The sequence below is a fragment of the Homalodisca vitripennis genome, chromosome X (genome assembly GCF_021130785.1).
Source record: "Homalodisca vitripennis isolate AUS2020 chromosome X, UT_GWSS_2.1, whole genome shotgun sequence".
NCBI classification, from domain to species: domain Eukaryota; kingdom Metazoa; phylum Arthropoda; class Insecta; order Hemiptera; family Cicadellidae; genus Homalodisca; species Homalodisca vitripennis.
In genome coordinates this window covers 139,860,051-139,884,927 of record NC_060215.1, presented here as the reverse complement: position 1 = coordinate 139,884,927, position 24,877 = coordinate 139,860,051, and the positions used below count along the sequence as shown (strand labels likewise).

The 24,877-nt window shown below is 32.2% G+C and overlaps 1 protein-coding gene across 1 annotated transcript in view; it reads left to right on the top strand.

Moving 5' to 3' along the window:
• Window positions 1-24,877, top strand: part of LOC124369916 (enhancer of polycomb homolog 1) — a 79,893-nt gene that overhangs the window by 43,581 nt on the left and 11,435 nt on the right. Inside the window, exons 10-12 of the mRNA XM_046828096.1 lie at window positions 3,327-3,456; window positions 7,950-8,508; window positions 22,642-22,762. Coding sequence (XP_046684052.1) covers window positions 3,327-3,456; window positions 7,950-8,508; window positions 22,642-22,762 — 810 coding nt within the window. The remainder of the gene's footprint in view (window positions 1-3,326; window positions 3,457-7,949; window positions 8,509-22,641; window positions 22,763-24,877) is intronic.

Here is a 24,877-nt window from a genome sequence, read left to right as displayed (position 1 = left end):
GGATGGATGGATATTACATTTACTATTTTTTTTGTGAAATGGTTATTGAGGGAGGTAGTATTGTGATAGGTTTATATTTGTATATTTTTTACATCTTGTCAATGGCAATCCGTGCGCGTTCATAGGATATTAGTTGTTAAAACCTATATACTGAGGAGAGCAATGCTCAATACTCCAAAAGAAGTACTAACGAACAGCTCCCTGATCGGAAAGTATCTGGAGATATATTTTCTCCTAATACGTTGTTAGCAATAATATTTATTGCTACGAAACATTAATATTGTGAAGTCCAAAATGGTTGGATTGTTCATAATTTCTTCTACAAACAGTTCTACGTCAAAATACACAGGCATTCATATTACATTCGCCACTATCGGCGATTGACTGGCCTTCCAGTGCTCCCACATATCTACTACGTCGCCAATGTCGGCTGTGATTCTGTAGTGGTAGGCGGTTGCATGCGGTTGTCACGCCTGCAAGTTTGCGATCAGCCAGCTCGTGTGAACCACCCTATAATGTGATTGAATACACTACTTAGGCAGGTTTCTCACGGGCCACAAAATGTCGAACTCAGCTTTTCGCTTTCCATTGCCGACTGCTCGCCTGTTTGGACTTATGGAGTTGCAAACAATGGGTGAGCATTGTTGCTTTCGTACGGAGTGGCTGATTTCAGTGTTTAGTGCCAAAACACGCAATGAGCGTGAGCTGGACTCAGTACTTATGGCGTTGCCAGTTCTCGTATCTCAACTCAGCGTGAATACAGGTGTGTTTCATTTCAGTTCTGATTATGTTAACATTGTTTTACTCTTAAAAATGTGCGACTTAAACTTTGAACGGATTGTAATAGAAGTAGAGTGTAATTCTTTGTTGTGGAATCAAGAAACAAGTTAATCACACTTGTTCATTGAATGGTTTTTTGGACATTTGGTAACAAAAAATTCTGGTGTCTCCCCTAAGCTCTGAGTGGCATTAAGTAAAACTGACTTGATAGAAACTTGGAACTCAAATGGAATAAACTCTACTGTCTTGCTACTCTTCAGTCTCATGTGCGTCACCTTAAATCACGAACAGCGAAGCATTATAAAAAATATTCTTCACTGATGCTGTTTCATCAAGAGACTACTGCTGAATGAGGCCGGGAAGGGGAACTTGAATTGCAGTAGAATGTTGAAACTTGCGTTAGCCATCCAAAAGGATCCTGCGATATCGCTGACACAGCCAACAGCTTTTATCTGTGTTCTGTTGGCATTTTGTGACCTGTATGAAACCGCTGTAAATTGCAATAAGAACGATTGCTGTGAGCCACCGTAATTAGACTTACAAAATTTTCGCTCATGTGAATCGCTCCTACGGGCTGATTAATAGCAAGAGCTCTGATATAGTGCAAATGGCAAATTGAATCCCCCTTGATGCTCATTATTTAACAAACCACACCGTTAGACGTATACTGCCCCTTGCTGCTTGTGTCGTAGCCAAGATCTAAATTTAATTCCTATTTTTTAGATGCATACATTCATTTCTGCACAAATCGTCGACATTATTAGTGGGATAAGGAAACATTTTAATAGTTTCACCATTTCGCCGCGTCTGAGAAATGAAACACACCTGTATTCAAGCTGAGTTGAGTGCGAGAAATGGCAACAGACTCTTAAAGTGTTGAGGCCTTATCCACTGAACGCACTTGTGGCACGTTTTTGCATTAGATATTGAAATCGGCCATTCCATGTGGAAAACACCATCTTTTTCTTTTTTTATTTGTAATGTTTTAAAAAAAACTATCAACCGTGGAGTTACTATTTTCGTACCGTAAAAACCGTGGAAGAGCCATGAATTTGATGATTAAGATTGAGTGGGAACTCTAAGAGGACTTGAAAGATCTGGACTCACTTTAGTCACCTGCAGCTGCTGAGGTATAATCTTATTCATTTACTTATCCTTCTAATAAACCCAAAAGGTTTAGTTTCACAAGCGGTAAGGCAATGTAATTAAAGGCCTAATAATACATTCTTTAAACCGTACATAAGTGAAGTGCAACTGTGTTTAGTATTTGGTAACACAACAAATTTCAAAGTAAAAATGTCTCTTATACCATTAAAAAAGAGCTCAGTTAGCTCAAAATAATCAATGGATGTTCTATCCTAGTGTTTGTTTATGTCACAAGTATACTTTTGTAACAATTTTGATGACAGGGTGTTTTGACATCAATAGACATAATGGAACAAAATGCATTAAGAGTTCTCCTAGGACTCAACTTTAGAGGGCCTGTTTAACCTTTTTAGGACGAGGCCAAAATTATGTGTGTAACATTTTGTATTATTTTTGTCCTTATTTTAAAAGCTGCATACATGGAAAAAGTTGGATTTTGTATACTTTTGGAAAATAATTATATCTAAATATTATTTATTCAAAAGCTCGGGTTTGGGTGTACCTGAAATATATTCTACAGTAAAATCTATACTTAGGCATATAAAAAATTATATTCGAAGATTTAATTTGACCTTAATTTTAACCATTGAATTAAAATAATATTTTGTGCATGGGAAATATTGTATTTTGATTGAACATGTAATTTTGTATAAATTTATTAAATTTTAAACCTCTTGTATTTCAAATAAATAATCAGTGATTACTTAATCTAGTTAGGTATATTTGCAAAAGCGAAGTTTTAATCATGATTACAGACAAAACCTTATAGCCTACTTAGAAAACAAAGCTGAAAACATACCTGCATGAATATGGGACTGCCCATCAGATCAAATAAACAAATGAAGGGATGCATATAGAATACAAATATAGTATATATACCAGAAAATATATATATATATATATAATATAGGCGAAAAATTATAACAGACCACAGACGATAGATCGCACAGCTGGTCCTTCTCGCGTAAGTTCTGATCGGCAATAAATCGCACTGTTGGTTCTAGAAGGGTTAAGAAACAGTTATACTGGTGGCATCTTCATTTCAGCACTACAAGAACTATGTTAAACTTTAAATACATTACACCCTTATGTTTATATGTAAAATTATGCAAGATACTTTGTTTTAAATACATGATTAATACGCATCCTAACGCTTTTTTATGTTTGTATTGCTTAATCAGAAAAAATTTCAAACATTTTTGTACTTATAGTATATTCAGATAGTATTAATTTTATAAATAAAAAGTGTTTGGATGCTTGTTAGTCACGTGAATAAAATTATATATTTCCCATAATTCCACTACCAAAAATAAGGTTATTAAAGTGTTTGAAGTTTTCACTAAAGCCAGCTCTTAATATCTTTGATCTTGAATGCAAATTTGACCATTTTGTATGTCCAGGCCTCATTTCCGTCCGAAGTCACCACTGAAACCAGACGTAGAGGAGGAGGAAGTGGTTGACCTCCTTGGTGGCACTTCACTCTCACTTGTGGTAGAAGACCTAAATGAGAATACAAGTGAACTCACCCCGGTAAGTGGTACAAGATTATCACATTGTGTTATTTGTCATTAATATTGATTATATTTTTACCTTCTCCTTGATACACAGTTTTGTGATGGTAAAAAATCAAAATTTGGTCATAAGTGTAGATATTTATTTTGGGATTCCCAAATCAACAAAATAATTTTTGGAACATCTCATGTTAGTGTATGTGATCATCAACTTTAATGAAATCAGTTTCCGCCAAGCATACTCCCATTAAGTAGTAACCATTTCATAAACCATGTAGGTCTGCAATCGACAGAGATCCCAACTTTGACCTCTCAGAAACTTTTAGTATTGCAGAAATTGCAAAATAGAACTTCTGGTATATGAATGGAAAAAGTGTTTACCATATTTTGGTGCCATGTGTATTTGTTTAAGAAACAGGAGGAGCTGATACCCTTTTAAACCTTATTCTATCCACCCTCGTGAGCCACTGGCCTATGTGATGATCTTATCAGTCAGAATAAGGAAGAGAGTTGATACAGTACAAGGTCGATGTTACTGATAACAATTACTAAGGTGGCAGACAGGATTTAAATCTTATCTGGTATTATTTTAGCTTGAAGAATTACATCCAGTTTTGAGCCATGTATTTGGATTTTTCTTCTTTATAACAGTAAATCATGGAAAGTGATTGACAGTCTTTAGCAAAAAAAATGTATTTATATGTTTAATCCTACTAATGGCAGTCATTTTATTTCTTATTGGCATCCAGTTTCTTAATAGGTCATATCATAACATCTCGAAATCTTTTTGTTTCCATACTGAAAAATAATAATTTAAATAGACATTGGACAATTAATTAATGTCATTGATAATTAAACTTTAATTAGAATGAGTTTAGATGTTATTAATTGCCAGATAAACATTTTAGAACTTAAACTTTAATTTTAACATTAGGTTCAGAGTTATAAAAATCTCCGTAATTAAAGAATTGTTATTGATAATTGAGAAATAACCTTCTTTTCATATATTAAAAAAAAACAGCATTAACATTGCAAAATCACAACATAGATGCCGTTCACGACAGTCATGGCCATTGTCGAGTGTTCTCCATATGTACAAAACAAACATGAAACTGTAAGTCGCCACTCTAACACTCATTATCCACCGCTTACCTCTTGCTTATCATGGCCGACCCCTCGGATTGGTCTATGAATGATTGCTCCTCACACCACGTCACGATTGGTCCTCAGATTACATAGGTTAAAAGAAAGATGTTATGTTTTGTTATTGTGGTCACTTCCGAACCTTGACTGAACTATGTTTACATTATGTAGCAAAAAGTTGCTCAAGTTTTGTGTCCGATGAACTGGTCTAAATGGGCGCAAGAGGTCTTGTGAGTGCTGCCATAACCAATGTCGGACAGTTCTTTGCAAGAGCTGGAAAACAGTGTTGGCTATTAAAATGTTAATGATAAATATTGCCGAGACATTACTGCCGTGTTTAAACACACTTGGTAATTGACGCCTGCAATAACCAGCGCTACAGCTGTAACAAGTAATTGCAAGTAAAATTGCTTATTCTATTCACATTATGCGACAGTAGTTGTGCAAATTTTTTAATCTGGTACCCGAAGATTAAAATGGGTTCGTTGCAGGTAAATCTATAACAGCCCTGGCAACCACTGTAGAATATATAAAGGCAGATTTAGATAAGGGAGATACAACAATTGCAATTTTCCTACATTTCACTAAAGCATTTACTTACAGTTTGTGTCACGACCTGTTCCTCACAAAACTGGCTGTGGGGTTACAGGAGATCAGCAGTTATTTATATTTAACAGGCAGAACCCAAGCAGGAGAAATAAAATCATTAGACTATGCAGTAACAAAAAGAACTGTCTCCAAAGCATTGCAATTTGATACCGGTGTCCTGCAAGGATCCGATCTAGGCCCTATTCTTTATATAATTTTTGTCAATGACTTAGTTGAATAACTCACAGACTATGGCTTGTTGCTAATGTATGCAGATTAAAGTACTCTTCTGTATAAAAAGATCTGAATGAAACTCCTTACATTCCTCTCTAGACATCAATGGAAAAGAAATTCGATACCAAGATTGATTGCTAATTATCTTACAGATAGGCTTACAAGAAGTGTTCCAAGATTAGAATGTTTTTATTATTTAAAAAAAGGTTTAAATAAAAAAAAATATCTATATCTCCCAGAACTCAATACCCTACTTGAAGAATTTAATCAAAATAAGCATAGAATATGGTTAAAACATGTTTTTAAATCTATAGTATGTCTCAAAATAAGCATTTGAAAGCACGTTGGGTGAATTTTCATAAAATCGTTTGAATGATCTTAACCCAATTCAAATGCAAATAAAGATCTAGACCCATAATATTAGTATATTTACTAATAGAAAAACTCTAATTTCCAAACTGTAAATCACTAAAAGAACAATTTCTTGATCGAGGAGTACAACATTTTACCAACTGAGTTTTTGCTTAGTTCATTGCTTCAAATCATTTTCTTTATTCAGTTACTGTTTCACTGATTTTTAGCCTTCAATTCGTTGTCATTCTTTGATTTAACAACTTTAGTTGTATCTTAGTTGTACAACTTTAGTTGCATAAAGTATTGGACCATTTGAAATGTTTGCGTGGAGATCATTTATGTACAAAAGAAACAGAAGAGGTCCTGTAATTGAACCTTTTGGAACCTCAACCTATAGTTGCTCTCACTTTGATTAAGATTTAACATTTTTTTTATTGATGACTGTCCTTAGATAACGATTTATTAGATAAAATTGGAACCAAGAGATTGAGTTCTTAGAAAATTTGTAAGCGTTCAACATTTTAATATATATATCACGATTAATGCAATCAAATGCCGTGAACAGATCAGATTTTCCCAAAATTCCAGTGCTAAAATATATTATTTCAAAATGTATCTGCTAATTATTACTATCCTGAATGTTTAAGTTTTAATTATAAAGATTTTAAATATACTATCTTCTAATGTGATCTTGAAATATTCTAGTATTACAGTTAGAAGTTGTTGTTGAGATAGGCATTACTTACTATCTCAGTTTTAACCCTTATAACGTCACAGACGCCGTATGGCGCATAGGCAAACTATCTCCAAACAGCAAAGACGCGGTACGGCGCATCGACACAAAACTGCGTCTATAGCAAATTAAAGTTCCTTTTAAATCCGATCAATGTCACTAACGGTATGCGTCAACCATGTGTGTGGGTTATTGACCTATGTCAAGCGTCAAAATATAGCTATCGCGTTACATTGTTTGAAACAATAGACGCGGTGTCTAGACAATCTCCCCGCCACACGGCACAGACGCCGTACAGCACGCGCTTTTGTTTGCAGTTTGGCTTCAGGTAGTGCGTGTCTAACCATCGCTGAGTCGGTTTCCTTCGTCGTGTTTTCTGTTTATATGGTTTTTATTTATTTGTTAAAAGTATTGATATCTTAGTTTTAGTATTCATTTAGTGTTTTTATTGTCATTTTAGTGTTTAGTGTCACCTATTTAGTGTTCAGGTACTTTGGGATTATACCGACCACACCAGTATGAAGAACACAAAAATATAAATTTATAGCTAAACAAACATGATAAAACGAAAAAACAACTCTTTAATTACAAAATTACAAGCATTTCCAGGCATTGTGATCGGTATTGTTGTCGCTGTTATCTTATCTTTCTCGAGAATCCCGATTACGACAGGCCACGCGGCATCACATGATTTGCGCGGTACATAATTGCCTTTCCATTACAATTCAATTTATATTTCTGATCAGATCCTCTAGAATTTGATATTTTACTGATAGGTACTATCTCAAGGGATGTTTTTTCTTTCGTTGACATCGGCGAGAAGGCATGGCACTCGCATTTTGGGTGGCGGAGTATGATCAAGAATAAAAACAAGTTTTGAGTGTTTTTTTCAATAAAGAGTTTAGTTTTAGTTTGATCATGTTTGTTTTTATTGAATTTTTGTATTTGGAGAAATGTAGAGGTAAAACACGGAAGTACAACAAAGCGACGCACCAGCTGAACGGGCGGCGAGATTCTGCAATCACGTTATCTACTAGACCGCTCGACTTTGACCTCTGTCTGAGGATGGGGAGGGGTTTGCGATAAGACAATTCCTGTTTTATATTGACGAAATATTGTTCTACGCTAATCTAGTAATCAGTAGAAGCAAAATGTCAAATAACGATTCATGTCTGGGTGTGGTCGGTATAATTCCAAAGTACCGTGTTCATTATTAGTGATAAATAACATGTCTCGTAACATTGACGATCCTGAGTACAGTGACTTTATAATTTTAAAATTTTTACTTTTTTATACTTACCATAATTATAGAAAGTAAAAATAAAAATGAACTTTACACATTTAAATTTTTTTTTTTTTTTTTTAATATTGTGCCGTTTGCTGGAAGTCGTGAAAAGATATACTGACGTTATAAGGGTTAAGTAATGACTTGAACTATCTAAGTTGATGTAATGTTTCAGGTGAACCTGAATATAAGTGAGCTGTTTCCAACCCTGGCATGGGAGGGGGAGGAACTAGCTAGGCGAGATGACACAGACACCTTGGCTGCTGTTACCAGTGATGCTGAGTCGTCAGAGGATAATGAATTGAATACGAAGTATAACCTAGAAACAGAATTGCGTAAATGGAAGAACTTGAGGATGGAATACAGAGGAGGAGGATCCTTACTAGATCGATGGGCAAGATTTGAAAGCCCTCCCCCAGAACCACCTGTAAAAAAGCCTAAACCATTAACTCCTGAGCCCACCTTTAATTTAGATGATTTTACAGGCTGCTCAGCTTTTCGAACCAGTAACTGTTGGTCAGAATCTAAATTATTGCGGACTCTTTCTGATTCAAGTGAAGTTTTACCTAGTGGTGTTTCTGTTGAAGAACCTTTAGAAGTCGCAAATGTTATCACAAATGAAATCAGCAATCTACCTCCAACACCACCTAAGGAAACAAAGACTCCTCCTCCTCCTCAGACGCACCGGATAAATAACCTAAGTGCACAGTCCAATGGCCCAGTCAGCATTGAAGGTAAGAGCGAAAATACTAAGAAGCGTGATAGCCTTCATCTCTGTCTGTCAGTGGACTTAAATGACACTAATAAAGATAAAGATCCGTTATCTGATGTGGCAGAGTTACCAAATTATCTATCTGAAGGTGTTAAAACATTGCGTGAACCTCCAGATTCAGATGGTTCAACTGAGGATTTAGCTAAATTTCTGGATGAATTTTTATCTGATGTACCAGATTTACGTGACCCTGATTTTCTATCTGAAATTATACCATATCCTAAAGTTTTTCTCAAGGATATCCTTGACTCATTTAACTGATATTGTATCTGAAGTACTAGCAGATATTGATCACAGTAAGGAATCACTAAATTTACCTGATTGTTCTAATGTACCTGAAGTGTTGAAGATCGTAAGTTATCAGATCTACCTGAAATGTCTGTTTTTCCACATAAAATCTTGATATGTCTCAAATATTCAATAGCGTCAGATCCTAAGTTATGAGATGGTATCAGAAAGTTCCCAGACTAGGTTTGCTAAATTTTGTTTCCTTACTTAGGCTATTATTGACTTTTATCACCTTCGAATTAAGCTCCGTTTGAGTTAGTACAACAAACCCAGAAATGTTTCCACAACAGGAAAGAGTAAAAAATACAGCTTTTCAAAAAGCTGTCAAAAATATGCTTTTTTTGTATTTCTTCAGCACTGTAAAAACGGTGATCACACATTTTCATTTTTAGGAAGAGATGAAAGTCCCTTTCAGATAGATGTCTCTTTGAGTTCACTGCACACATCAACACGTTGCTGCTTCTAATCGACGGTCAAAAGCCAAGGCACAAATTTTTTGGCAACTCAATGCATGCCTAGATTTTCGGTTAAAATTTCTTGACAGTGTTCATACCTAATACTGACACTACTATATAAGTAATTTATTGTTTGCTGACGGTCTTCATGAATACACAGAATTTGTTCAACAATTTCATCTGTTTTGCTTGTGGAAGGCTGTTCTTAACGATTTACATCTTCAATTGAAGTTCTGTCAGCCTCGAAATGAGCGTACCACTCAAAACTCTGTCTTCTGCTCAGTGAATCTTCTTCAGAAGCTTCTTAAAGCATTGCAAAAGTTTCCGTTGACGATTTCTTAAATTTAAAGCAAAACTTGATGCAAGCCTGTTGCTTGAATTTACCAGCCTTATAAAAAATTGCTATGTAATAATAACACACAACAACAAAGCACAACTTGTAGACATAACCTAACCACTCATAACATCGAAACTCAGCATTCAGCGGCTATTGCAATAGAGGCTACTGGAACGCCTGCTTATACAGTTGTGTCAAAAAATGGCGAGTAAAGTCCGGGAACTCTGATACCACCTCGTATTTAGTCATGTCAGATATGTACATTTATTTTAAGGCATCAGATTTATCTTGCTTCCAACTGTCCTACTGATATTGTAGTAAACGTCTAAATGAACTGAATGTCTATGACATGAAATTCATTCAATTTACCAACTTTATATGTGACTTTACCCACCAAATAAATGCAAGCACAATTTTGCAATAAGTTATTGATATTGTTAAAAATGTTTGAATATATATGTAGGCTATTTAATTATTAAATTTTGACTAAAGCAACCAAGTAAGAAATTGTCATTCCAGTGTTATTGGTTAATGTGAATTTTAACTTTATCTGACTTAACTGCCATAAGTGATCTATCTACCTGTCAAAGTTTTAGTGATAAACGTGAGTCCACTTAAAACAGTGTTCCAATATAGATGAAAAGCTTTTCAAAGAATGTAGGCAACATTTTCATCTGTTATGAAAAGACTCTTAACTGTGATAGAAATTGTTAATTCAAACAAAAGCATATCAGAGTAGATATTTTAGTAGCTCAGCTAAGATTTATTTTAATGCATGTTAGTTGGTCACATTTTGTGGTTAGCACTATTAGCATAGTTAGTTAAGAATAGATATTTTAGTAGCTCAACTAAGATTAATTTTAATGCATGTTAGTCACATTTTGTGGTTAGCACTATTAGCATAGTTAGTTAGACATTGTTATGTTATTTGTAGTCATTATCTGTGACATTTTAATTTTTCCTTGGTGAACCCTGTTATTCTTCTTTTCATCTTATGTTAAAGCCACATTTACATCAGAGCTAATAACAGATTTTAACAAGTTTTCATGTAGACAAGTAATATGACTAACAAAAGTTTTTTAACCAAGTGCTATTTTTGATTTGATTTAGTTGTATTTAATAAGTTGCTGCACCACCAAGTTCGTGTCCGTCCTATCAAAACTCTGGAAAGACCAAGAGTCTTTTGCCCCCAAATACTTTTAAATAGAGATGAGCTAATTCTTAATTATCTCTCAACTCTTAAACATTTAGTTGTAAAGATGACCACTTCTTTGTTCTTGGTTCTCTGAATTCTCTGCAGTTAGGACTGACTTAACAACTGAAATTTTTCGATCTGAAAATGTTAATAATCTGGCTCAGTTAAATCTATTTATTGCTGTAAAAATTTAAACAAATTGTGTTCTCTTTTACTGCAATAATTTGATTTGCAATGAGAAGAGCACCTCCTTCAAATCAGTTAAATCGTTTTTAGGTGGATCTATACTGAATTTACGATAACAAATCAGTGCATTGTGTTTTATGTATATATATCTATATATATATATACACACACACACACTTTGTATGACTGAAATATACTATTTATATTACATTATATTGTAAGCAAAGTGTTAATGTAGCATCTCAATGTGATTTTCGGAAGATATAGTATACAAAATCTATAACATTTTGTTGCTAATCTGAGTCCTTAACTTTTCTGTGATGATAACCAACCAGTTGGTATAAGCATTTTTGTAACTCTGTGTAAATGAGGCTTAACCAATACAATAATACTGCATGTGCAGCCAACTGTTCCTTTGACATTTTAGTGAGATGTATTTAATTAAATTTGATTACTGTGTACAGTACTTAATTATACTTAGTCTGCAACTGCAATTAATCAAGCGAGCAGTTTTATTATTTTGCCAGTCCTTTTAATCCGTACATTTTCAAATTATGATCAAAACTGAATGTAATTTTTTCTATTATGTCAGTGGGCTTGTAAAAGCCATTCTTCACATTTTTGGTACAAACTGTAGTGGTGCAGTTGATAGAAAGATGTAATTTGTTGAATGATCTAGCCCACGTTGATGCGACAATTTGTAGAGTTTCAGGTTTTAGAGTGTAGTAATAGGTCTGGCAATTGTTACGGTTCAGATTGCAGAGTTGTAGAATATAGGTTACGTTCCACGTTGATCGCCAACTTGTAGAAGGTCTGGTGTCTAGGTTAGGTTAGGTTCACATTGATAAGTCAATTTGCGAGGGTGTTATGTTATAGTTTGTTGTAGAATAATATTAAAGTTCCAAGTGTTCGTGTATCAATTTATAAGGCACTGTATTTGTAGATGCCTACGTTGTTTGTGCTAATATGTTGCAATTCAAGTCTGTTGTGGTGTAGTGTAATGAGTATTATTTTAACCACTCACCTGTCTGTCGATGGTATAAATACTGTAGTCCATATGTTTAGAGTCACTCCTTCAGTTGGTGAAATTTTAGGGTATGTTGAACCAATAACCATCTCGATTCTCACTTAAATTTTTCAGTAAAAGGGGCAATCAATTATTCACTTTGCCAATTGTAAACTCAAAACCATTAATTTTCACTTCAAACACAATTTGAAATGTTACATAAACATTGAAACATTCTCCTCCTGTGGCACGTGTTTGCCAAACTATACAATCACAAAAATTGAAACATTCTCCTCCTGTGGCACGTGTTTGCCAAATTATACAATCACAAAAAAGAAACTCTCCTGATTTTAAACAAATACTTGATCAAACAAACAAAAAAAGTTTTTACTATGACCAACTACAATAACACATTTTAGTCGAGATATGGTCCGATGACGCTAACATTCCCACTCATGTCATCCTTGGTCGCATAGTCATGGCAACTAAGTGTTGGGACTTATTTTCTCTGAGACGGTTACTCCACGATATCATGTAACTTCGGCGACCAATAAGAGGCCTTTTTCATGAATATTTTCTTGTATAAAATGAGATATTTATTCGTGGAATTTCGTTTTATGTCTCAAATTAAAGTGTTATTGTTAATATAAATTTAGATTAATTTTTCCTATTCATTACAGTAAATTATTGTTTATTTTTAACTTGTGACAAATTATTCAATTAGTATGATGCAATACTATAGGCCACGTGTTTTGTTTCAAATAAATACATTACTTAATTTCCTGCCAATACTAGTATTGTTAATATAAATTTAGATAAATATTTCCCATTTATAAAAATAAATTATTGTTTACTTTTTATTTGTTAAAAAATGTATTGAAATTATATGATTACATGATCCGTTACTGAACTCCCAAATATAAACCAATAGTATTTCCGATATCTTAGTTTGTACTCCTCCTCCACTGCATCTAAATTTTATTCTGGAGTGTTTTTTTTTTTACTTTAAATGTACATTGCAAATATAATTTTAACATTACATGTTGGCATACTAACACAAATAAACAAGTTGAAAATACAGTTAATATTAAGTTGACAATTCAAAATCAAATACAACAAAATTGAAATTATAAATGACAAATTTGAAAACACAATTCATACACTTATTTTATTATATGATACATGGTTAAGTTAAATAATAATATTTGTATCTCTTTTGATGCTTTTGACATTTTAATGCTTTTGTTTTGAAACAAAATACTGATATTTGCAATATTTAATAAATTTCTTTCTTTACTCTTAAATAAGCAATTGTTTTACTTTCATTTTTTTTACAAATTTATTTCTGAGTCTTTTGAACAGTTAGATCAATATTTTTAATTCTTCTAATACTGTATCTAATTGGAATATAAACATTGAATTTGTTTTTCACTAATTTTGTATCCAAAAGCAACATTCGAAAAAAAGTGTATAAGATTTAATATTTTTGTGAGAATGTTCAGAATGTTTTTTTTTTTTTTTTTTTTTTTTTTTTTTCTCCTAAATTTGGTTCAACAAGATAACAATAAACGTCAATAATATAGAAAGATCTAAATTCAGGATTTCAATGTATTCTTGTTTTGCCTAAGTATTTTCTTGATTCAGCTTGTCTATTGTCTAAAAAGGCATGACAAGACATTTGCAGAAGGGTATGCTGTGTTTGGCATCTGGCCTTGGCTCATGGAAGGATGATATTGCCACATATTTATTGTATCAATTTCATGAGTGTCCCTCATGTGCTGGCCAGTTATGAATTCCTCATTTTTTAAAATCATTTAATTCTTTTTGAAGTTAGTTGTTTCCAGCTGTTAACAGAGCACTCGCAGCAGCTAGTATGAAAGTTGTTTTTAGGTCATCGGAATGTCGATGGTTTTTAATTGTAGCACGCTTTTTCTCCATTACAGTGCGAGATTCAGATATGTTATTTAAATTAGGATGGACCATGTGGTACGTTTGGAGAATCATCTGTACAATTAGTGCATATCCAGTTACTTATTGTAGTAAAAGCCTTTCTAACAGCTTTTTCACTGATATTGTGAGCATGATGTGATGGCTCACAAGAACCACTGTTCTGTAATCCTGAGTATTTTACTCAAATTGAGTATGTACCACATTTTGAATGATTACAAATATCAGTATCAGGTGTTTGATTTTAAAGGTAATCAAATTATTTGGCAATTATTATGATATAGTCTGCAATATGTCACAGTGCAGGTTTTTAAGTCAGCTTTGGCTTCTTCCCGTTGTTACAAAAAAGGTATACATTTTATTCAAGCTTTGCCTGATATTTGTTGTACGAATGAGTAAAATTATATACATATTTGGTATTCTGGCTTTGCCTGTTTCCTGTTGTGCTGACAAATAAAATGGTATATGGTTTTTTATTCTAGCTTTGCTTGATTGCTATTGTCCAAATAGATAAAAAGCTGCTTCTTTATATCAAAATTGTTTAAGATGAATCTTGACAAGTGTTTTTTCAAGTTATATGAGTTTACACTCATATATATATATATATATATATATATATATATATATATATATATATATATATATATATATATATATGGTTTGTATAAACTAAACAGATGTGTTAAGCTCCATAGACACAATCATTTCTCCTGATACAATGTTTGAAAGATTTAACATATTTTATTTGTCAATGCTGTATAAAAATGACAGCTTCTGTGTTATTATGATGTGCAATTGTCTTTCTGTATGGAATAGAATAGTATTGTTGTTTTTGTGCAAGGGCTTGTCTTCCTAAATCTGAATATATCCTTGGATGTTGTAAAAGTCAAAGTTTGTAGGTGCCAGTGCCAAAAAAGATGAAATATATATTAGTTTAAAAATTTATAATTTTTAAATGTTACAAAGTTGGAATATTCCAAAACTGTTAAGTTTTTGTGTTTTTAATTTTTACTTTTACTGCTCCCTTGATGTTTGCACACTTACCTTGTTTAGCATGTTGTATTGTTGTTTAGGTACATTTATTTTTGTTGCATTGTTATACAAAATCTTGTTAAACATGTTTATTAATGACCTCTTATCGTTTTTGCATCCACGATATGTTGTGTCTTATTGTTTATTTATATTGGCTTGTTTTAAAATAGTTCACCCATTTTAATTGTTTCCCTTATTCATATTCACATTTGTTAAGGTATGTCGCTTGTTTTAAAATCGTTCACTCATTTTAATTGTTTCCCTTATTCATATTCACATTTGTTAAGATATGTTGCTTGTTTTAAAATAGTCTACTCATTTTAATTGTTTCCCTTATTCGTATTCACATTTGTTAAGGTATGTCGCTTGTTTTAAAATAGTCTACTCATTTTAATTGTTTCCCTTATTAATATTCACATTTGTTAAGGTATGTCGCTTGTTTTAAAATAGTTCACTCATTTTAATTGTTTCCCTTATTCATATTCACATTTGTTAAGATATGTTGCTTGTTTTAAAATAGTCTACTCATTTTAATTGTTTCCCTTATTCGTATTCACATTTGTTAAGGTATGTCGCTTGTTTTAAAATAGTCTACTCATTTTAATTGTTTCCCTTATTAATATTCACATTTGTTAAGGTATGTCGCTTGTTTTAAAATAGTTCACTCATTTTAATTGTTTCCCTTATTCATATTCACATTTGTTAAGGTATGTTGCTTGTTTTAAAACAGTCCACTCATTTTAATTGTTTCCCTTATTCATTTGTTAAGGTATGTTGCTTGTTTTAAACAGTCCACTCATTTTAATTGTTTCCCTTATTCATTTGTTAAGGTATGTTGCTTGTTTTAAAATAGTCCACTCATTTGAATTGTTTCCCTTATTAATATTCACATTTCCTAAGGTATGTTGTTTTGTTTCACACTTTGTTACGTTTATGTATTTGTTATTAGCCAACAGTTTTATGTATTGTTATAAAATACTTGCACAATCATGCTTAATATGCTTTATACTTGTTCATAACTTGTGCTTTTTACACAACTGTTTGAATTTATTAGTTTGTGTACTTTTTTTTAGATTTTATCCCTTTTTTTTATTCCTTTTAATTTTATTTACTTTATACATTTGCTGCTTGTTGGTCTGAAGCAAATTTATGGCAATTTGCAATATTTTGTGCATTATTGCTGTCTAACAGACCATTACGCAATTGCTACTACATCTTAGTCATCCACGGTGCTATGCAATCTCAAGGCAAGGGCAGGGCAGGTGTGGTGCATGGGTTAGGCAGACTTATGTGCTCCATTTTGGAAGATTTTTAAATGAACATTTCTTAGTATTTTGATTCAAATTAGCCATACACTACACAAACATACCTTCAACAAATTCATCTGCCTAGTTTTAAAGCAACTAAAATAAACACATGTTCTGTCGAAATCCATTGGCTAAGTCTTTAGCAACTTTATGCATGTATTCTGAGAAGAATGCACCAACATGAAACACATAAGCCTGGCCAGAGGACTGAGCATTGCCCTTTTAAGACTCCAAACTGACTAATTAATGCATTGATTAACATTGACAAATTCATCTCAAATAAAAAATTATAAAATAGAAAACATTCATGTGAAGTTAAATGGATAACAGGATTGTTCTGGATTATCGCTTTTTAAGTTTTACTACGAAACTGAGGAATTATGTTAATGATCAGGCTTTGTCCTTTTGAGTAAAGCTGAACTAACAACAAAACACAAAACATTTAGAAATATGAAAAGTTGAAATGTAAATCTAGAGAAAATTGACAATAAATATAACAGTAGTAACAAAATATGGAACAGGTTTCACCCTTTGACAATAAACAGTGTATTTAGTCATTTCCTTAGAGAGCCGGATGTTTGGAAAAAGTCAAGGTAGTCTCTGGGTTTATCATTTCAACCTCCATGGTTTCAGTTGCATTCTTTTACATAAAAAACTGTTAAACGGTTAAAAATGTGATTTATTTGGGTTAAAACATTGTTTAAATTGTATAATGTACTGTATTTGTAAATTGGATGTACATACTAAATTACATCGAAATTGATCTACAGTAAACACCCTCTTATATTAAACTAGATGACCAGTTTTGGGAGCTCTTCCCACTGTTAAATCAGGTCGTTAGATTTATTAAAAACTAAACATGTAGTCATAAGTAAATTACACACAACATAAATATATAAATACACATGCGTGCGAAAACACTCAACATAACGAAGTTACTGTTAGTCAACACCACAGATTGCTGTGGAACCTCAGTAGATTTGAATATGGTGTGCAGGTGTTCTATTCTTTATATTGTGTTTCTTGTGGTGATGGTGTTTATCTTCTTTTGTCACATTTAACGAATGCATGCACATCACTACGTTTCGACGTACCTACCCACCTTTGACAATGTGACAGGTCCATGTGATACCTCACATTACAGGTATCTGTTCACATTTTATAACATATAACGATAGAAAGATAGGAATTGCCATAACAATACTGTTATCCTATTTTAAAATGCACCAGAAAACACTTATTTTAAACTAATTAATCTATATTACAACTAGAAATGGGTCGATTCCGACAGCGTCTCTTTTCACTCAATATTGGTACCGATATTTTCAAAATTATTTTATTAGAAAATAATGAATAAAATCAACAAAATAACTATTAATTAATTATTAACTAGCGAATTATTAATATTGAACTATCAATTAAAATACTCTTGGAATACTTTTTCACAATATTATGATAAATATGTGTTGAAGCTGGATCTCGAATCCACTGAATCTTTAAACAAGTATATTCGTCGATGACAGTCAGCATTACGCAGATTACCAATCGCTGAAATGCATATTTTTGTACTTTCTGTTTAAAAAACGTAAACCGTTGAAATAACTTTAGGGTGGTTTGATGTTTTTTGCCTCTCATTCCTACTAGTCAGATTTGCTCTTATGATAACTCCTAGTGGCAGTCCTTAATTACAAATAATCGAGGAATCAGTATCGAATTCTGAATTGAGGCCACAATTTCGGTATCGAAATTGAATCGAATTTTTTTTTATTGACCCATTCCTAGTTCATAAATTGAAATGTTTATGCCAATTTTTGTAACATGGTTTTTAATTTGAGTTGTTTTTATCAATATACAAGGCAGCCTCATATGACATTGTGGTTTAAAAACGTTTATTATATAGTTTGGTTACATTGAAGGAGCAAAAGTTTGGAAACAAGTTCATACTATTAATTATATACACATTTGTAAAAATGGTGAGAAATATATATTTGGAAATAGGCTGTATTCTTATTTTTTAGTAACAAATGACACAGAAATTAGATTCGAGACCACAATTTTGGTACCTGCCCATTACTAATAAACACATAAACCTGAAGTCATGAAATTCACAAAGAAAGTTTAAAATGGAACAGAAAGTTAAATAAACACTCTCATGTAAGCTTGTAAAACAAATTTAATAAATTTCATAACAAAAAAAGAAATATGCTTTGATGGCTATAATAAGAGTTATGTTTTGATATTCACTTTAAAGGTGGATTTCATAGAAATAAGCTTATTATAATCACACTCATATTCCTATCATCATGTTTCAGAAAATAACTGCCTCTCATACAAATATATGTGCTTCAACAAATTCACATTATTGATATTAAATGGAAGTGTAATATTTTTTAACCGTATCATCATCATTTAAACCACAAGGCTGCAACAAGTTACAATAAATAATTCTACGTTAGTACAAAAATATACAAATAACATTTTTCAGTTTCAATAAGCTGAGTGCTCTATATTTTCAGCCTTTTTAATAGTTGCTAATTCAATAAAAAATTTTTTTGTTTTTAATTCCAAGTAACTTACATATTTGTCTTATGCAATTTAGAAATAACCTGATACAAAACAGAATTTCAAAATTTCAGTCAGTCTGAATTTAAAAATGTAATACTATTAAATAATACTAGCCTAATTTCTAGCTTGTGGTTCAGTTTCTTCACTGGTTTAAACTCAACCCTCTTGATTGTTTGTCCTAATATGTTTGCAATGCATGAAAAATAAAAGGAATGGATAATCCAAAAATAACACACAATTATAGAAAAATCTGGACAATGGATGTTGCATTCAGGTGTAGAAACACTGTACAGAAATGGAAATCGAAACTCCATTTATTGGGTTTCACTCACTGTATGGAAATTACATTTATAATTATAAGCATAACCAAGTGGTATCTGAATGGTTCTGAATGTGTGACAAAAAGTATATCTAAAACAATTGTTGTTTCCATCAATATGGAAAAACTAAAGCAGAAAATTGAAATTATTGTACCCCTTTATTTTTTGTTAGAGCAGATGTACAAAGAAATCTTTCATTCATAAAACATTTTTATCTGATTTTTGTTTCACTTACTCATATACAAGAATTGAAATTTTAATTGTTTATAAAACGTTTTGATTAATGTAGTCCACAACACAGTCAATGTGACGCCAGACAACTAACTGGGAAGTCAAATATGTCGATGAGCTTTAGCTTTGAAGCAGTCAGTAACGCAAAGCTGAACTTCACGCCAATATTATTTTTTATTGCAATGGCTGATTTATTACTTACAAAAGGCTTTGTGATCGCTTATTAAAAACTCTATAAATTACTGTGTAAATAAAGAATAAATTTTAGTGGGATAATACTGTTTTAACAGTTGCAAAGAGAACTAAAACAAATTTAATGTTTTAACATTCTTTTGGTTGAATTACCATGATGTACTCCTGGCACTAAGGATTTTCCAAGATGAATATTATGTTATACTCTTCTAACATTAATTAATGACAGTAAAATTAAGCCCACACAGTTTTGAAATTCACTGTGTAAATACTACATTTAAATATTAGAAAAATTAACAGAGAATTCAATACCACATTGAGAGTGCTAATTAAATTCTTTATTAAACATCTTAAACTAATTATGATAACATAAATTCTTTCTCAACACATGGCCAAACACCCATAACACCCAAATGGAAGAGTCATAGATCCAGTACAGAATTATTTGGTGTTGGCTTTGCTATTAACAACATTGCAGAATTAATGAGCGAATGGTTTGGCGCCTTTTCGAAGTCGATGCAGACGAAGTTGCAGGTAACAGCTTGTGTATGATGTATTCAATGCATGCATTGAATAAAATAATAATTCTGTATCTATTGCATTTTGTACAACGAATGTTTAGCGCATGGCTTTGCAATGTCTTCTTACTAAAACTGTTTTTTATCAATAGAGAAATAAATATTGCCATCATAGATTAAGATTTAAATTCCTTTTAAAAAGAACTGTGTTTCATATCATACTTAAGAGATCATCAGATAATTAACCCAGTTGTTAGTTATTATATTTAAATAATCACAAATAGTTTAACAGCTATAGTAACAAATAACCTATTCTCTTAATTATAAGGTTTCGTTTTTTTACTGCATTGATTGTTGTTAAATTCGTTATTTTGTATTATTTGGAAGGATAACTTTATTTGAGTAATGAAAATTAGGTGAATCAGTAATACCGGGGTCTAATGGTTCCTGCTATCTGTGAAACCGGTTTAATATTTTAACATTAGATTTCTGTTATAATACTTATGATTGTTATTTTCTTAGTAGTAAACGGCTCTTTCAAATTAATTTTTTAACAGTAGTAATTTATGTACAGCAGTAGGTTAAAATTTTACATGAATATTACAGACTGAAGCAGTCCATTAAAGTTCTATTTACCGGCTAAAAACCACCCCACTCTGCTTTCTTCCAAGTAGGAATCACTTAAAAGTGTTGGCCTCTCAGAGGTAGTTTTGTTTTGCTCTGTTCCATTTCTGTTTTTTATTTGCGAAAAACCAATAAATCCCATTGTTTGTGGGAGCGTCCACCGAAATCAGTGCCTTAGAGACAGTGATTCACCAGCTGCCATCGAGTATTGGACCCTACCAGAGAACCTCTCTTCAGCTCCAGCCACATACTAGGCCTCATGCACTGTCAATCCCTAGTTCCTTTTAGTTGCCTCTTAAGATAAGCTAAGCAGGAATTACTCCAAGCCTGGTGGACTGGTTTGTTTGTTCGTGTATGTTCAGGATTGTATCCCAGAATCAGATCCAAATAGAAATGTTATTTTCTTCAAGTAAGGATACTTTTTTTTGAATTCATGGCATTTTACAAATCTTGCTGTTCATCATTAATATGAACAACATTATAAAATTTCCAAAAATCATAAAGTTATACTTGTTAATTAAAACTCGCTAATACTGTAATAGATGTTTCAATAGATTTTTTCTGATATTCTTCGGATAATCTGAAAAATAGTTTGTACTTCTTCAACTAGGTACCTCATACATAGTCTTTCTACTTTTAACTAACAAAATGGTGTCATAGTGGGTATTGTTGGTATCTTTTGTAGTAAATGTGTAGAATTATCTATTCTTCATACATAAATGTGTTAAATAACAATTAGTTTTGTAAAATAAGCATATACATTGTATTTGTTGTCTTCAAGAGTTGCATTGTTTAACTAATTTATAACTACTTTTAACAAGGCAGTTATATTTGATCGTTTTCAGCATGTTTAGCCCCCTAATGTAGGCTGGAGTGACATCCAAAATACATTAAATGCGGGCTAAAAACAAGTTTTTTGTACCATTAAGAACATTAACCTATAATTTGTTTCTAATTAAAATATTTGTACATTTATTCATATACAATACTTACAGTTACCGAGCTTATTCCATTTTCAATCACTTGTCACGAGTTGGTAATAAACCAGAAGTTCTGTGACAAATTAGCATTAATTCTCAGCAGTGGCATAACTAGGACTTTACTTGGCTTTGGGCGTGACGAATCTAATTGAATAGTACCCTACACCGTGGGGGGAATGAAAGAAATCTAAATTTAAATCAATTATTAAGGCCTGATTCTAATTTAAAAATTTCACTGCTGTGAGTGTTGAGTTCAGCTCCAGTTCACCTTCCTCTTAATGCAGCATCTGAAATCTAACGCTTCCGAAGACTTGACACCTTCAATCTGGAGTCAATGTCATCGCTGTATTTCACAAGTTTGAGGGTTCTCTACCCCCATCCCTCCCCCTCTTAGTTACACCACTGCTTCTCAGATTATCAATATTTGCATTATTAATCTCAGGAAGTTTATCTTGGTCCCTGTTATATTTAGGTATAATGGAATGCCTTAATTTACTCATTTTCTTTGTATGCAACATATTATTTTTTTCTCTCTTGTACCCCCACGTCAGTATGCCTCTTGTACAAAATATAAAGTTATGGGGGCATTGTAAATGTTTAGTTTACTTTTGTAATATTTTGAATTTGTTTACAATATTGAGTATTTTATTTAGAGAGTAATTCTATATACAGACTGTTAATATTATTTTAAGGGAAATATTTTACATTAAAACAATATGTAATTATATTTAACCAATTTGCCTTCTCCTACTTAGAAAATGTCTAAAATATCTGGTTTTCATACTAACAATATCTCTTACACATAATTTCTGGAATCGCTTTACGCTGTGTGTTTTCTTCTTTTGTAAATAACAAGCATGTTTAAATCTTAGGCCTCGTTTAAATAGTTACTAATTTGAGTTAATGTTTTAGTGGCAAACAGTCGTCTTCTGTCCAAGCATATAGGTTCCAATGCCTCTTATCGCAAGAAAAACAACCACTTACACAGTCATGGGCTGAACAATAAACTAATCATGAGACTTCCAGAAAATACGTAAGTATAGTTAAGGTGTGTGTGTTAGGTGTCAGTATAGTGTAGTTTTAAAGAAGTTCTTTAAAATATTTATTTCTTACAACACCGGATGTTATCATCAGCGAATATAAGACGAGTGATGTAGTTTCAGTAAGGTGACCTTTGTGGTTTTGTAACTATCTAAAGTCAACTAATACTTAGAAACAGCCATTAATTAATGGTCCTGTGATCAGTAAAACTATGAGACCTACGGTATTAGGGCTCTAAGCCTCTTTGGGTATTCAACTAACGGATATCGCCCATGCAATATATCACATCAAGGTGAGTTCCAGATTATTTGGTTGGTCACCAGACCAGTGGATTAGAGGGTATTGTAATAATAGCTAATATAGCGAGGTGTTTCTTAAAAATTTAGTTGAATGAGTGTATTGATGTTCTGGATTGCCCTTAGATTCAGATTCAGAAATTCTTTATTCACAAACAAATGCCCAGAATGTGCAATGAATAGTCACATCAAGAACATTATAGTTAATACAAAATTATCTAATATCAACTTGTAAAATATTCTATATTATGGTAATAAATAGTTGTCATATACACAGACACATACATATGTAAATACATATAGAGATGTTGAGCTAAACCAACCAACTATCCCTTTCAAAATATTCTTTAAATGAATATAGAGGTTTATTTAGTAGATACTCTTTAAGTTTAGTTTTGAAATTATTAGTGTTGTAGTGAGTTTTCAATTCAATCGGTAAATGATTTAGAAACTTTTTCCCCCATGTATGAGGTTTTCTTTTTATAAAATTCCAAGTGATTAGAATCATTAGATATATTGAACCGTGTATTATATTGATGTTTTCTTTCTGTTAAGGCAAGATTGCAGAAATGTATAACGTAATTTATAGTTTAAAATATGTAAAGATTGTAGACAGTAAATATTTGGAGTTCCCTAAAAATATGCTTAACTGAGTTTCTTCTCTTTAAATTTTGTATAATTCTAATAGCTTGCTTTTGTTTAACTAGAATTTTATCTAAATTATGTGATGTGGTAGCTCCATAAATAGCAATACCCTAAACAATGTGAGAATTTATGAGAGCATAATAAACTGATTTTGGAGATTCTACAATGCAAACATTAGCCAATCGTCTCAGTGCATACAGAGCACTGGAAATTTTATTTAAAACATAGTCCACATGTTCATTCCAACTTAAGTTTTTTATCTATAACCAATCCTAAGAATTTTGTGCTATAAGCATTATGCAATTGTTCTTCCTCAATGAAAATATTAGGTTGAACCCTGTTTAAAACTTTTTTTCTGGAAAAAGAGATAAAATTTGATTTGCTTGAGTTTAACAAAAGGGTTTTACATATCAAGAAGTCATATCACTGAGAGACCTATAAAAGCGGACATATCAACACTTCCGACACTTTTTTCCATAACCACATTTGTGTCATCAACATATAAACAGACGGCAGAGCTTTCTCCCACCACTACAGGCAACTGATTTATGTAACATAGAAAAAGAAGTGGACCTAATATTGATCCTTGTGGAATTCCATGCTCTACTATTCTTAGTTTGAATGAAATTTGTTTTTTAAACAATACTGAGCTCTGTTTGAAACATGCTCTATTTCAACGTATTGCTTCCTATTTTGAACATAAGAACTAAACCATGCAAGTTCATTTCCCATAACAACCAAAATATTAAGGGGTCAGGGTAAGCAAAAGAATTTCTTTTACAAAAATTGGATTTTTGTGTTTTTTTGTTCTCTGAAGTATTCTGAACATTTTAATATATATATGTTTTATGTGTATATATATATATAAAACATTATGTAAGTCATATTTATTTAGGGTTTTATGAACACTGCACATGCCCAGATTGCCCTTATGGGCAAGCTAGCACTAAAACTCACAAGTCATCTTTGTTATAGTACTACTTTAGTTTATTGCAAGATTTGATTTAACTTCTTTGGTTGGCCAACCTGGTAGTTGACAGTTTAAATCATCATCTGGTGGTTTGTTGATGTTTATTTTTTTGTGTTTGTTTTGTCTGCTAACCTGTACTTTTATAAATTACAAGTGAAATTTATTTTGTGTTGTTGTTGGTGTTTATAAAATAAAA